Raw genomic sequence first — 12,833 nt, 5'->3', positions numbered from 1 at the left:
AGGGAGAGAGGAAGAAAGAAAAAATAAGAAAGAATAATTATATTTCTATGATTTCAGCATGAATAAGTACAGGTTTAGGATGAAAAACGACTATTTTTGTTATAAAAAGCGTACATTAAAAAAAAATTTTTATTATAAAAACCGTGTAAAATAATAATTAACTCTAGCTATTTCTGAATTAATTAACATTAAGTAACATTTTCTCATTTTTTCATTTGCGTGGATCTAGCGTACTCTTTTAAGTTTTTGTAGATTTCTTGATGCACAAGAGAGGAACCTTTTTTTATTGTAAAAGCAATTAATTTTTAAAAACTAACAGCATTTAAAATGAATTACAAAGAAGAATATTTAACAGGCATAAGCGTACATTTTTATATGTACATTTTATATATACATTTTACAATGTTTTCTTTCTAATTTATTTTATTAACTAAGACTCGTAAGTCAATTACACTGAAATTAATGAAAGTGTCCAGACAATAGTGTCTAAAAATTTATTTCACATTTTTATCTCGTACAATTTATCGTTCAAAGAGATACATTCAGAATGTAATTGATATATAATGGATACCTATGTATTATGTGCTGTTATTTACGAGAGCGATGAGTATGTAGAGTCATACTTTTAGCTAGGGTGAAAATTCCGTGGCTTATTAAAAATTCGAGTTTTCCCTCCCTTTGAGCGCTAAATGAACGCATCTAGTCCGACGATGGTGGCTGACATGTGTGTATCGCTTTCCCTCACCAGCTACGTGAAGTGGGATGGAAAGGCTCACTGGTTCGTGTAGGACTTTACAGTGCGGAACTGTTAAGTGGTTGAAGTGAAGCGAAAAATTATTCGTTCGCATTCTCTGCCAGTTGCAACATCTTGAATGCATTTTTGCATACAGATATTATTGTATTGCATGTTCTCGATGAAAATTTGCATAATCCCTAATTTATTTGTCGCTAAATTATACACAACATGAGTGCTGTAATATTATGTACTAATAAAAACTTATGAATTTCAAATAATTTGCAAGTATGGAATTGATGAAAACTTAATTTTGTTCATGTCAATCCATTAGAAAGTATTCAAATACATAATTGTTTTATATTTTTCATATTTCTAACATTTCTAAAAAAAATGAAATTAAATGGAATAAAAAATCTTGAAATGCATACACTATAATGTAACTATCATTTTTCCACTAATTCAAATGTATCTAGAATGATATTGTTTTACGCGTGCAGATATCATAGAACATTTTGTGGACAATATTTTCAATTGAGCCACTACCTATACATACACGCATCTGTACGCGTATATATAGATATATATTGATATCTGATTTAATTTAGCGATTTGAAATATGAGACTTTATATCTATCTGAGGACATTTGAGAGATACGTATCGTTGTTTTATTTTATACATTTTATACATTTTTTAAATACTGTTGTATCTCTGCTTTTTGAAAAAAATTATATAATTTACAGTTTCTCGTAATCTTATAGTTTGGAAATTTATGCTTTAAATATATTAAAATTATTAATTGCTTATAAATGCTTTTATAAATGATTTTTATGGAATTATACAATTTATAAGATTATATATTATAAAGTTATAAAACTTCTAAATGAAAATTGTATGAAGTATCTAAAAAATTTATTTGTCGCAAATAAAAAATTGTGTCGTATAATGAAAGATTTATATGCTTTATGTGATGGAATTCGCGTAGATAACACAAATAATCGATGATAGCAGTACGTTTGAACAAGTAATCCTGGTTCACTTTGTGTCTTCGTGACGACAATTACAAAGTTATTGCACATAACGCATCCCGTGCAATAACTGCCTTCGACCAAGCAATTGCATTCTACTTTCTCGTATATTCTCTCTATTGAATTTCGAGCGAATCGTGCAGGACGTAGCAATATATATGTAGCGGTAGTAATTGTACGACAAAGTGAACCCGAGGAATGAATATGCAAACAACAATATGCAAACATCAACGAACCGGATGTGAGGAAAAAAATAGAAGGAATGTTTTTAGAAAGAAAAGACAGAGAAGAAAAAGATAGAGAATTCAGCCAATATTAGGAAACATGCTGAGAGCAGCAGCAGAGGAATAATTTTTATCTGTCTTTAAGTGTAATTTTTATGAACATGAAATCTACTCTCAGGAAAGTACATTATTGCATACAGTAGATATAATAAAAAAAATGCAAAATTGCAAGGCCAATTCTAAGCGTTGGTTAAAAAATCATTCTTCGTGTTCAGGCAATGTTCGAAATGTTGGACATCTATTATATCTAATATTAATTGCACGTCACACAGACGAATGATTTTTTAATCAATTTAGGATTGGCCAAACTTTAAACATTTCTACTAAAAAACTTTATTTTGGAAAGAATGAAATGCACTTTCATTATTTAATTTTTTACAAAGTTTTACGCTGTAATAATATTGTCGTCGAATTTCGGGACATCCTGTATATACCTTTATTGTTATTCCGAAATCAATAAGAAATGAATGATTAAAATATATTAAAAACTCTTAGCAATGTATTTAACGATGTATCAAGAATCGATGAATAGAAGAAATCGTAAATCTCGTAATTTCTTTGAAGAAAATACCCAGAGAAATATCAGCTGCAATTAATATTTCTTAATTTTTTTTAAAAGATTACTTAACATCAAATTTTAATATCGTCATAATTTTATTTAGCTCAGTTTTTATTTTCAATATATTATCAACACAATAGAGATTGTTAATGCAAGTAGTATGCCCCCATATCTTCTCGGACACAGCCTAGCTTTGGCCTGTGTACAGCCAGCCGCGACATATTTGCATACTCGTTCAAACTACATATATATGTAATACATTCTGCAACCGGATTCAACCTGCAACCTGGTTTTTACTCAATATTGTCGCTCGCACGTGGCCTTTGTGTAAAAATTGCAATTCAAGCTTTTGGTTATTTTACACTCTTTTCTACTGCCCTTCAGGGTATCTCTAAATCAATGCGCGCACCAGAATGTTTGTATTACTACTTCAAAAAACTAAAAATAAATACAAGAGCCGTTTCGAGCCATTTTTAATCTTTATAAATCCATCTCTAATCTATTTTTATAAATCCGAGAAACAATTACGGGTCTCATCTTCAGTATATAAGGGAGTTGTTTTGTTTTATTTATCCTTCGTATTGATCGCATTATGTACAAATACTTTTTATGGAGCAAAACTGCATTTACATATAATACGATTAATTAATTGATAAATTAAAAACTAGCCTTATTTTTCAAATAAGATAAAACAAACGGACGTGCTTTATGAAAACATATTGATCGTATAATCAATATCCTGTTTGTGGAAATAGAAAAAAGTATCTATAGAATTTTTATAAAGGAGAAAGAATTCTATTTCAGATATATGTATGCATGAAATAAGAAAAGCCGTTTATGATTGAAAATGGATTTTAATTTTGTTTATGTGAAATGATGGAAAAAATTTGTTGAATACAGCGACCGTTGTATAATTTTCTAAAGAGCTTTAAGGGAAAAAAATAAGAAAATACTGAGCATCAAACATTTAATAAATGTTTTTTAAGTCGGTAAAATAACTAAAGAGATGCATAAATAAATGAGAAGCATTCCGTATTTTTAAGATCTAGCATGATATCGGACTTATATGCTGAAGCGAAACAAAAACATTTTTATCTTGTCGCAGAGGGTTTATTTCGCGCACCGGAAAGAAAAAAGTAAGAGAAACGACATATAATATTGAAAAAGAGTAAAATATAAATGAAATGACAAATTACACGCCAGTATGAAACACGTTTATATATGAAAAGAGTTCTTGTGATCTTTTCTGTGTAGACATATTTCGTATCTAATCGATGCACCTGTCTTACATAATTACACTATTGTTATGCGAAATAAATGAAGATAGATGATTGACTTGATTAATATAAGATAGGAACGGTCATTAGATTCTTAAAAGAATTCTGTAGGAATTTAATACCTCTTAAAGCAGATATGTGAAGAATTTGATAATGAATTATGATATGTATTCTTCCAAAGAGAAAGAGAGAGAAGGAGCGCGTTCTATAGTATTTGAATTCACTGAAAACTTTTATGATGATCCTGCGGGAGAGCTTTTGAAAAAAAGTGAACGTCGTGCTTTTAATCTCCGTCCATAATTTACATTAACTTTTCTTTATCCTTTCTCTGTTCATACTCAATCGATGCTTTATTCTTATCGTTTCACGCAAAGCGTGTAATTAATAACCGCGACTGGTACGCGTTCGTCCTTTGACGATCCGGGCCAGCGATCCATCGTTCATCATTAATCATCTTCACGCTTACATGGCTAGCAGCCATATCCGTGCTCTATATATCCTTCTCTCTCCTTCTGCCTCTTTCTCTCTTCCTCTTTTGTATTTCTGTGTAAATATCATTTGCGAGGGTGGATGGCAGCGAAGTGAAAGATCGCTCGATAAAACGACGATCACTATTGTCAACTAGTTAGCACTTTTTCGCGTGACAAAACGATTTTGCATTTCCTGCAGTCAACGCTCCTGTTTCGGCAGCACGACTGGTCTGACAGAACAGAACGGGGGGGACAACAAGAGCGAGGGGTTGTTTGGGGTTAAAAAAAGGACAAGCGTGAAATTTTCGATAGCGACAGATAAACGACCGCCGAGGCGCGTGTTCCCCGCGTAGCGTCGGGATTTACATACTACATTTTCGATTACGGCGTTTAACTTTTTCGTTTGTCAGTCTTGGGGGAGATTTATTGCACGCGCCCGCTCGCGATTGCTTCCGAAGGCGCGATTCCATTTTATCGGATATGTCATTCAGACTCTTCTCTCACATCACGAAGCGCCTCACTAGTCGTGAATTTCTATTCACGTTTTTGGATGCAATTAAAAAACACGACAGTCGAGCATTGTGCCAGTCTGATGGATTTTTAGCTGACAGTCTAGGCCAACTATGTGTTTAAATTTGCCACGAAAAATGAATTTGCAACGAGAAATGAAATTTAGTAAATCCATTATGAAAGTACGCTGCAACGTCATTGATATCTTCTTGACAAGTATATATTTTTTTTATTGATGTACACCATCAGATATTAAATGAGCAATATCAATCCCTTGAGTTAAAAGCATTTTATTATTTTTAACTTTCATGTATTAAAATGTAAATTAGTCTATTCCTGGTTTCAAAATAAACAAAATCATATTAACACGCTTAATAAATAATAAACTAAATTTCAATCAAATTTAATTACATTTTCATGAGTTAAATTATTTAACTAAAACGTAGTTAAATTAACGACATATTGAGTAAAACAATAGCTATAGAAATAATTGAAAACAACTCAAATTAGGTATAATTTGACGTTATGAATTTATTAGTGTATATGTGCTATTTAAATCTGTTTAATATTACTAGGAATATTATGAAATCTCGTCTTCATCTCCATAAATAACATATTTTGCAGAGAAACTCTCATAATATTTCCGTCACGCTGTAAATTGGAAGATACGTGTTTCCAGCAAAGTTTCAAATATTTATTAAAGTGATCGTTTTGTGTTTGCGTCGTTGCTGACAGCGAAACGGATGATAAAGGCATGAAGTGTGCGAAGTGACATGCCTATGCAATATCTGACTGGAAACTATAACATTGATGCAAGCGTAGCATCCTTTCCGTACATACGCTCCTAATTTCAGAGGCGTAGTGAGTTCAAACTCAGTCTACTGCCCATTCGAGATCATGTACGTACTTGATATTACCAGGCGTCGCTCGTCTCGTACTGATTCGATTTTGCTGAATATGTTTGGTATCCGTAACAAATGTGTACGTGAACACAACGGGGAATACCTTGAGGGGCTTTGTTGCAATAATGAATGTGTTGCATTTACCATTTATTAAAAAAAAACTACAAAATATATTTGCAAAGCGATCATTATATGAATATCCACGCAATTTCCTGTTCTAGAAAATGTGAACATTTTAAAATAGAAAGATAAAAACAAAAAATGAGGTATTTTGTTATTCATATAGTTATGTCGTAATATTTTAATGCATACATCGTTTTAACATTTTTAATAGCAGATTTTTTTTACTTTGGCGTTTTATTTTTCTGTTAAGGAAAATGTTATCATTGTCTTAATTAGCAAGTTATTTAAGTTTTAGTAGAAAGCAAGCTTAGCTTCCAATTATACTGTAGTGGATTTTAATTTGAGAAAATTTTAATTAAAGCTGTAATTGGTGAGATATTTACTTTCAAGATTTTAAAATATTTCAAGTACTTCGATGTGTGGTTTAGAATTCAAGTTCTATGAAAAAAATGTGCCTGGATCTGGTTTAACAAGTCGTATATCATAACATATCACTTTCAGTTTGCGATAAAATTTTTTTCGATAGCAACGCCATTGTGCTTCATTCTAATACATCTATATTGAACGCATTGACTTTCATACGTAAAAATAGATTCAATAAAAACTAAAAATTCTAACAAAAATATTTGATATTTAAAAAAAAATCTTTCTTGCTGTGTTTCTATATTTCTGAAAATTTGTCCGTTTAATTTTACTCTCTTGTTTATTTAATGCAATCAAACGTCTTTGATATAATATGAATGTACTCGATTTGTTGAGCGCTTAATTTGTTCCGTGATTAAATTTATTGTAATTTCGATAAAGTTTTCAACACTTTATTTGAAAAGAGGAATAGTTGGTGGTCTCCCTTGTACAATACTCAACCATCGAAAATGAAAAGTCGTTCAGATGGAAGACATTTCTATGTAAATCCGCGTCTTACTGCCACTTGTACCACTTTTGGCTTCTGTGTCGACGAGTAGCGGGGCTTAAACTGATCTCAAAATTCCTTTCATCGTTCCGTTGACTTACATAAGCTCCTGCGTCAAGCAAGATTGAGAGAACTTCTCTTGCAATACAAAGGTCTTATTAGCGCGTTGCGATGTAGAGACTCGTAAAATTTAGGATGTCTCCAGTCTTACCAAGATCTGCACGATATATTTCACTGAGGAACTTCGGAGAATAATTATTGCGGTCCCTTCTTGTTATTTCAGTCTTTTACACGATGAAGACTTTATCGCTGCGACTCCTGATTTCAAAAAAACGTAAAGATCTTTAATAAGGTGAAATGATATTCGAAGCAATGCACGTGTCACTACACTGATTATCGACAACTTTTTTCGAATCTTATTTTTTGAATAGTAGATTTTTATTTTTATTCAATAGGTTTTTGCAAAATTAAGATTAAGAATTAATACAAAACATTACTATTTTCGGATTTGCGACCGTTTCGAAATAATGTTAAAAATACACACACACACACACACACACACACACACACACCACACACACACACACACACACACACACACACACACACACACACACACACACACACACACATGTTTATCAATTTGCACAGTTTTTCATAAAAAATATTACGTTATTTGATGGAATTGTAATAGCAGCAGAATTGAGATATGGCGCAGAGTTTCACAAGCGTAATATTAAATACTCGCGGTTAATTTATATTTGCTCCATGTACACGTTAACATTTTATTATGCGAGCGGTCATCTATGTACAATCTATGTACACAAGTATGACAATTCCAGAATAATAAATTAATGCTCCTTCAAGAGAGCAGCGAAGTGATAAAAGCCTCGCGCGTCGCAAATTGCTGGTTCTCATTATTATTGCTGCTGACCATGGCTAACATCCTCTATCCTGCATCCCGGTGAACGTGGCAGCAGAGCGTTATTATGACGACCTGCGTTAAGCTAATGATAACTATGCTACATGCGCTAACGAGCTTTAGTGTTCCCAAACCTAACTTACTTGGCAAGACGAGTGATATCTGTTAATTACATTAATAAGTTTAATTTTCGTAGATACGACATAAAACAACGCCAATAATTGTCGACACAAAATTAGACGATTACGCGATAAGTAATTATTGCATCAATTCGTGTATCCTTGCATTGGCGTATCTTCTTGGAGTATTTCCTTTGTTATATTATTCTCGCTTGTTGTGGTGTTCTAATATATCCACGCAGATTAAAGCTTCGGTGTACCGACTCAAAGTAAATTTAACTCGCATTTACGGCGAGTTGTACCGCGAAATTGGCGTTAAATTACTGTAATTAATTGCCACGAGTAAGCTACACCTTAATCGTAATGCGTCATTCCTATATCTGTTCCTATATCTAGAAAACTTCGTTATTTCTTTATAAATTAATAATGTAAATAATAGTACTGAAGTACACCGAGTTGGAATCAAGTTAGACATCGCGTGATACGATTAATTAATATTATTTCTATAGTATTTTTAATATTATTATATAATATTATATTCTTGAACTTCCTTGCATAATTTATTTATCTTAAAAAATTTTGAACTCTACCTATGACAAACCAATAAAAGTCGTTATAATATAAAAATAAACCAATAAAAAAACATAGTTTACGTAAATGTACATTATCGTCCTTCAATTCAAAATTTTTATATTGATTAAACATTTGTAAAGAAATATTGGCTGCGTTTAACAGAGAAAGCAGCTATCCAACTGTTGTAAAATTTTTTTAACATGATTGGTTTATGCATTTAGATGAAAATAAAAAACTAAAGACTAATCATGTTAAAGAATTGTACAACAATTGCAAAGCTGCTTTTTCTGCTGAATACAATACAGGATTAGGAACGTTAGTTCAGAATATTAACGACTTACTTTTTATAAAAAATAATGGTAATGCGTTATTTCATAAAAGTAACGCGTTCGATTTGTTACTTTTTTTCGTTACTTTTTTGTCATATTAAATTTAAAAATTACATTATTTAATAATTAATCTTAATATATAGTGAAAATCACTATTAAAATATAAAATTCTAAATTTGTCTATAGCAAGCTTTTCTTTGTTTAACTTTTATATCTTATAAATATTCGATAATTTTTTATATTAATGTTTTTATTTTTTAATATATGCTTATCTTTAGAAATTTTGATAATTTACAATTACAGATTTTGCAGATTTTATTAAAAATTTTTAAACATTATTTTTAAACATTAATGTCGTTATTTGGAATAGTGCATTCTTATATTCACTGTCAATAAAAATTTACTATCATAATAAAAGTTTACGTTACATATATATTATAGATTTTCAGTATTGGCAGTGACTATTAGAACACAGCTTAAGATATAAAGTATAAAACATTTTTTGATATTTAAATTTCTATTATAAAATATTTTCATTAGAGAGAGAGAGAGAGAGAGAGAGAGAGAGAGAGAGAGAGAGAGAGAGAGAGAGAGAGATTCTACAATATATTGAATAATTATAAAGATTATAAGGGATCGAAATAAAGAATAAGGGAAAGAAATAAAAGAAATGATTGAATTTATTATCTTAAAAATGCAATGACGTTACTGCTATTATTAAGAAAAAAGATTAAAAAGTTAAAAAGTAACGAAAATGATAATAGCGTTACAGTTATGCATTTATTTCTTAATGTATGAACTGATATGTATAACAGCATTCCGCAGTCATAAAAATTGATTCATAAATTTACTCATTTGTATTGTGGTAATTTGAAAATTACTTCCTATTTGAATGCCATTGTTAATGCTGAATGTAACATTTTAATACTTTTTGCGTTAGGGAAAATGATATTTTTCCGCAATACTTCGCGCTTAATGTTGCACTAGCGGTAATAGAGGTAGAAGCTCACAACAGCATCTTCTCCACTCCCCACATTTTCTCCGTTCCATTATACGTGGACGCGGGTCATAATGTATTCGCTCGGTTTAAAGCATCATGAGCGTTCCGCGCGCACGAACGCGCCGGTCGCCAGGCGCCAATGCCAAGACCGGATATAACGTGCTCGGTTGCAGCATGTACTACCGCAGAATTGGTGTTAAATTACAATTATTAATTGTAGTAAACAAGCTACATCGCAGCCCACCACTTCGCTCGCTTATGTAGTCGCCTATCATTTGCCTTTAATTCGGTGAACGGTACTATGCGCGTTTCTAGATTATTATACGGAAATTTTCCGGCAAAATGATGGAAATTATTTTAAAGTAGGGACTGGCAGAGTTCACGAGAGGTTCACCGTGTTTTCCTCGCCCAGAGTGTCTCAGTAAATATCCTACAGGTTAATTTACTAACTGACGTTCTTAAAACAGTATTGATCAGCATGAAGAAATTTTTCTGGGACATCTTAGAACTCTCTTAAGTCCTGAGCTCTCTTAAAAGCTTTAGGCTTTTTTAAGAAAGAAAATATAAAGATATACGAGACTGAATAGAAATTAAAGATGCTGATGTTTTTAATTTCTTTTTCAAAAAAATTGAAAAATATATATTACAAACTATAAAAATCAAAGCTTTAAACGGTTTATTGTTGGATTTTAAATGTTTATATGATTCTTGTGTGAATTTTTGGGGACTACATACGTAGTACATAAAAACACAAGAATCATACAAGCATTTAAAATTCAGCTAGACCGTTTGATTTCTATAGTTTGTGTTATCACACATATACGATCCTATAATATATTATATTGTGAAAAATATTAATTGAGTATGGTTAAATATAATTTACATCTCTCTCTCTCTCTCTCTGCCGCTGAGATATATATAATATCACATATTTATAGAATTTTACAAGTTATTATAAAAGCTTTTAAAGTTAAAAGTATAATAAATATTTCCTATTTTTGACATTTTATATTTTAAAATTACAAACACATTCGTGGGAATTCAATATACTGTATAATTATTAAGATTGTCTAAACTAAATGGTTATTATTTTGCAACGAGAAGGTTGAAAACAAATGAAACAGCATATTATAGAAAAAATTTTATTTAAAATTTATCATTTACAAGCTAATTTATAAATGCATAAAACAAATTTATAAGTGTCAACATGTACATATTAATTATTGAAGGAAAAGAATTCAAAAATTGAAAACTTTACCTTTACAAAATAGCGTTTCATTAATTTTTTGTTCGGCGTACTTGCAAAATAATTTAATTTAGACGTAATCCTAATTTAGATCACTTTGCACATTTAAATTTTGATTGGAAAAAAATGTAATCAAAAACTATATCGTGGCTTTTAGGCATATAATAGACTTACAGACGATTGCACGATTTTATTGATTTACGATTGCCGCTCGTAAAATTGTCAATTGATTGATGTCACTTCTCAAAATATCATGTATATCTCCACATTTTACCTCGAAACGTATTTCGTGCTTGCCTCGCGCAACAAAACTGTTTTATGTCGCGAATTCACGAGTATACTCCTAGCAGTACACGAGGTTTATTGCAAGCGCGGCGACGCATGTGCAATGAAAAATAGGCAGAACCGTGTAAGCACGATAACGATTACATATCACTTACAACGATCGGTAGCATTTCATTCCGATTCGATACACAACGTGCGCAAATACAAGGTTATTACTGATAGGTATTAACCACTGTGCTCCCACACATCTTGAAACGGATTTATTTGCCATCACGCATAACGTTTACGTATACGTTTTGATCCGATCGACGCTTATCCATGCTCTTACGTACATTTAGAACGGATGTTCTGGAAGCCATTGCATAAATTCGTACGAACTTAGCCTGAATGCAATGCGCGTAGAATGCGCGGAATAGGATGTCATGAGAATTCTTGAAGGATAAAATGCATTGAACGATCAAATGATTTCGCATTTTCCGCATTTATGCACTCGTAAATAAGCCGTTGAATATATAATAAAATCTAGTCTGCTCATTGCAGCATCTTTCCATAATTTCATATAAAAAAATGCAAAACTTACTTATACTTGATATTATTAAATAATCATGCGAAACTTACACTTGATATTATCAATTAATTATAAGTTGGACCTATAGTAGTGGATAAGTCTAGATTTTACTTTTTTTTATATAATTTTTTGCTCATGAAACATGCATGATTCTCCGTCTCAAATTTCAGGCAATTGCAAGCTTTTAACGGAAATCAATACTGTCGTGGAAATGATTTTATCGCGACTCTCGTCGTCGATGGATTCTTTCCTTATATCGGCAATCTTGTACAAAACGGCGTACTTCTATGTATATTTGATGTGTCGTTGATGGAGTCCATTACACAGCGAGCAGACTTCGAAATCTCTTTTTCCCTTCCAGTTCCGAGGTCGGTGTTACGGGAGCAATTTGAGGGCGGTATTGAGCCGGACGAGGCAGTGATGCCAGAGTTCGAGGAAGGATTCGACAGGGCGGACTTCAGGGCTGAATTCAGTCCCAGTCCAAATCTCGAAGGACCGCAGCCGCCACCACGCGACAACATCTCTAGAAATTTTCCAACTGTTAGCTCATCTCCACCTCGCGCACGGACCAACAACGACGGTGAGTTCTATCTAGCGCTTTGCTTCTTCCTTTTATCTAAGATAAGTGCATGTGATATTACATTAAATTCTACTGCATGTATTATATGTATGTATGTATGTATATATATATGTATATATATATATATAAAACGTTTTATATTTCACACGAGAGCAAGATGATAATAATAATAAGTCAGTACTAAATCACACTTTAGTGCTTAAGTAGATTTTAAATATTTTCTATATAATTTTATTGTTGTATGAAGGAAAATTCTTTTTACAAATTTGTTTCTCTTTTCAAAATGGGAGAAATGTAATAATATACTTCTACATTAATACAGAGAATATAAGGCTTCTACATTAATACAGAGAATATAAGGCCAATACAAAAAGTACTCCCACAAATTCACGTGAATGTTCTATTTTATCTAAT

The 12,833-nt window shown here is 31.7% G+C and overlaps 1 protein-coding gene across 1 annotated transcript in view; it reads left to right on the top strand.

Moving 5' to 3' along the window:
* Window positions 1-12,833, top strand: part of LOC108686712 — a 178,168-nt gene that overhangs the window by 145,187 nt on the left and 20,148 nt on the right. Inside the window, exon 6 of the mRNA XM_018192148.1 lies at window positions 12,201-12,419. Coding sequence (XP_018047637.1) covers window positions 12,201-12,419 — 219 coding nt within the window. The remainder of the gene's footprint in view (window positions 1-12,200; window positions 12,420-12,833) is intronic.

This window comes from Atta colombica, unplaced genomic scaffold (genome assembly GCF_001594045.1).
Source record: "Atta colombica isolate Treedump-2 unplaced genomic scaffold, Acol1.0 scaffold189, whole genome shotgun sequence".
Taxonomy (NCBI): domain Eukaryota; kingdom Metazoa; phylum Arthropoda; class Insecta; order Hymenoptera; family Formicidae; genus Atta; species Atta colombica.
This window is presented reverse-complemented; position numbering and strand designations above follow the sequence as displayed.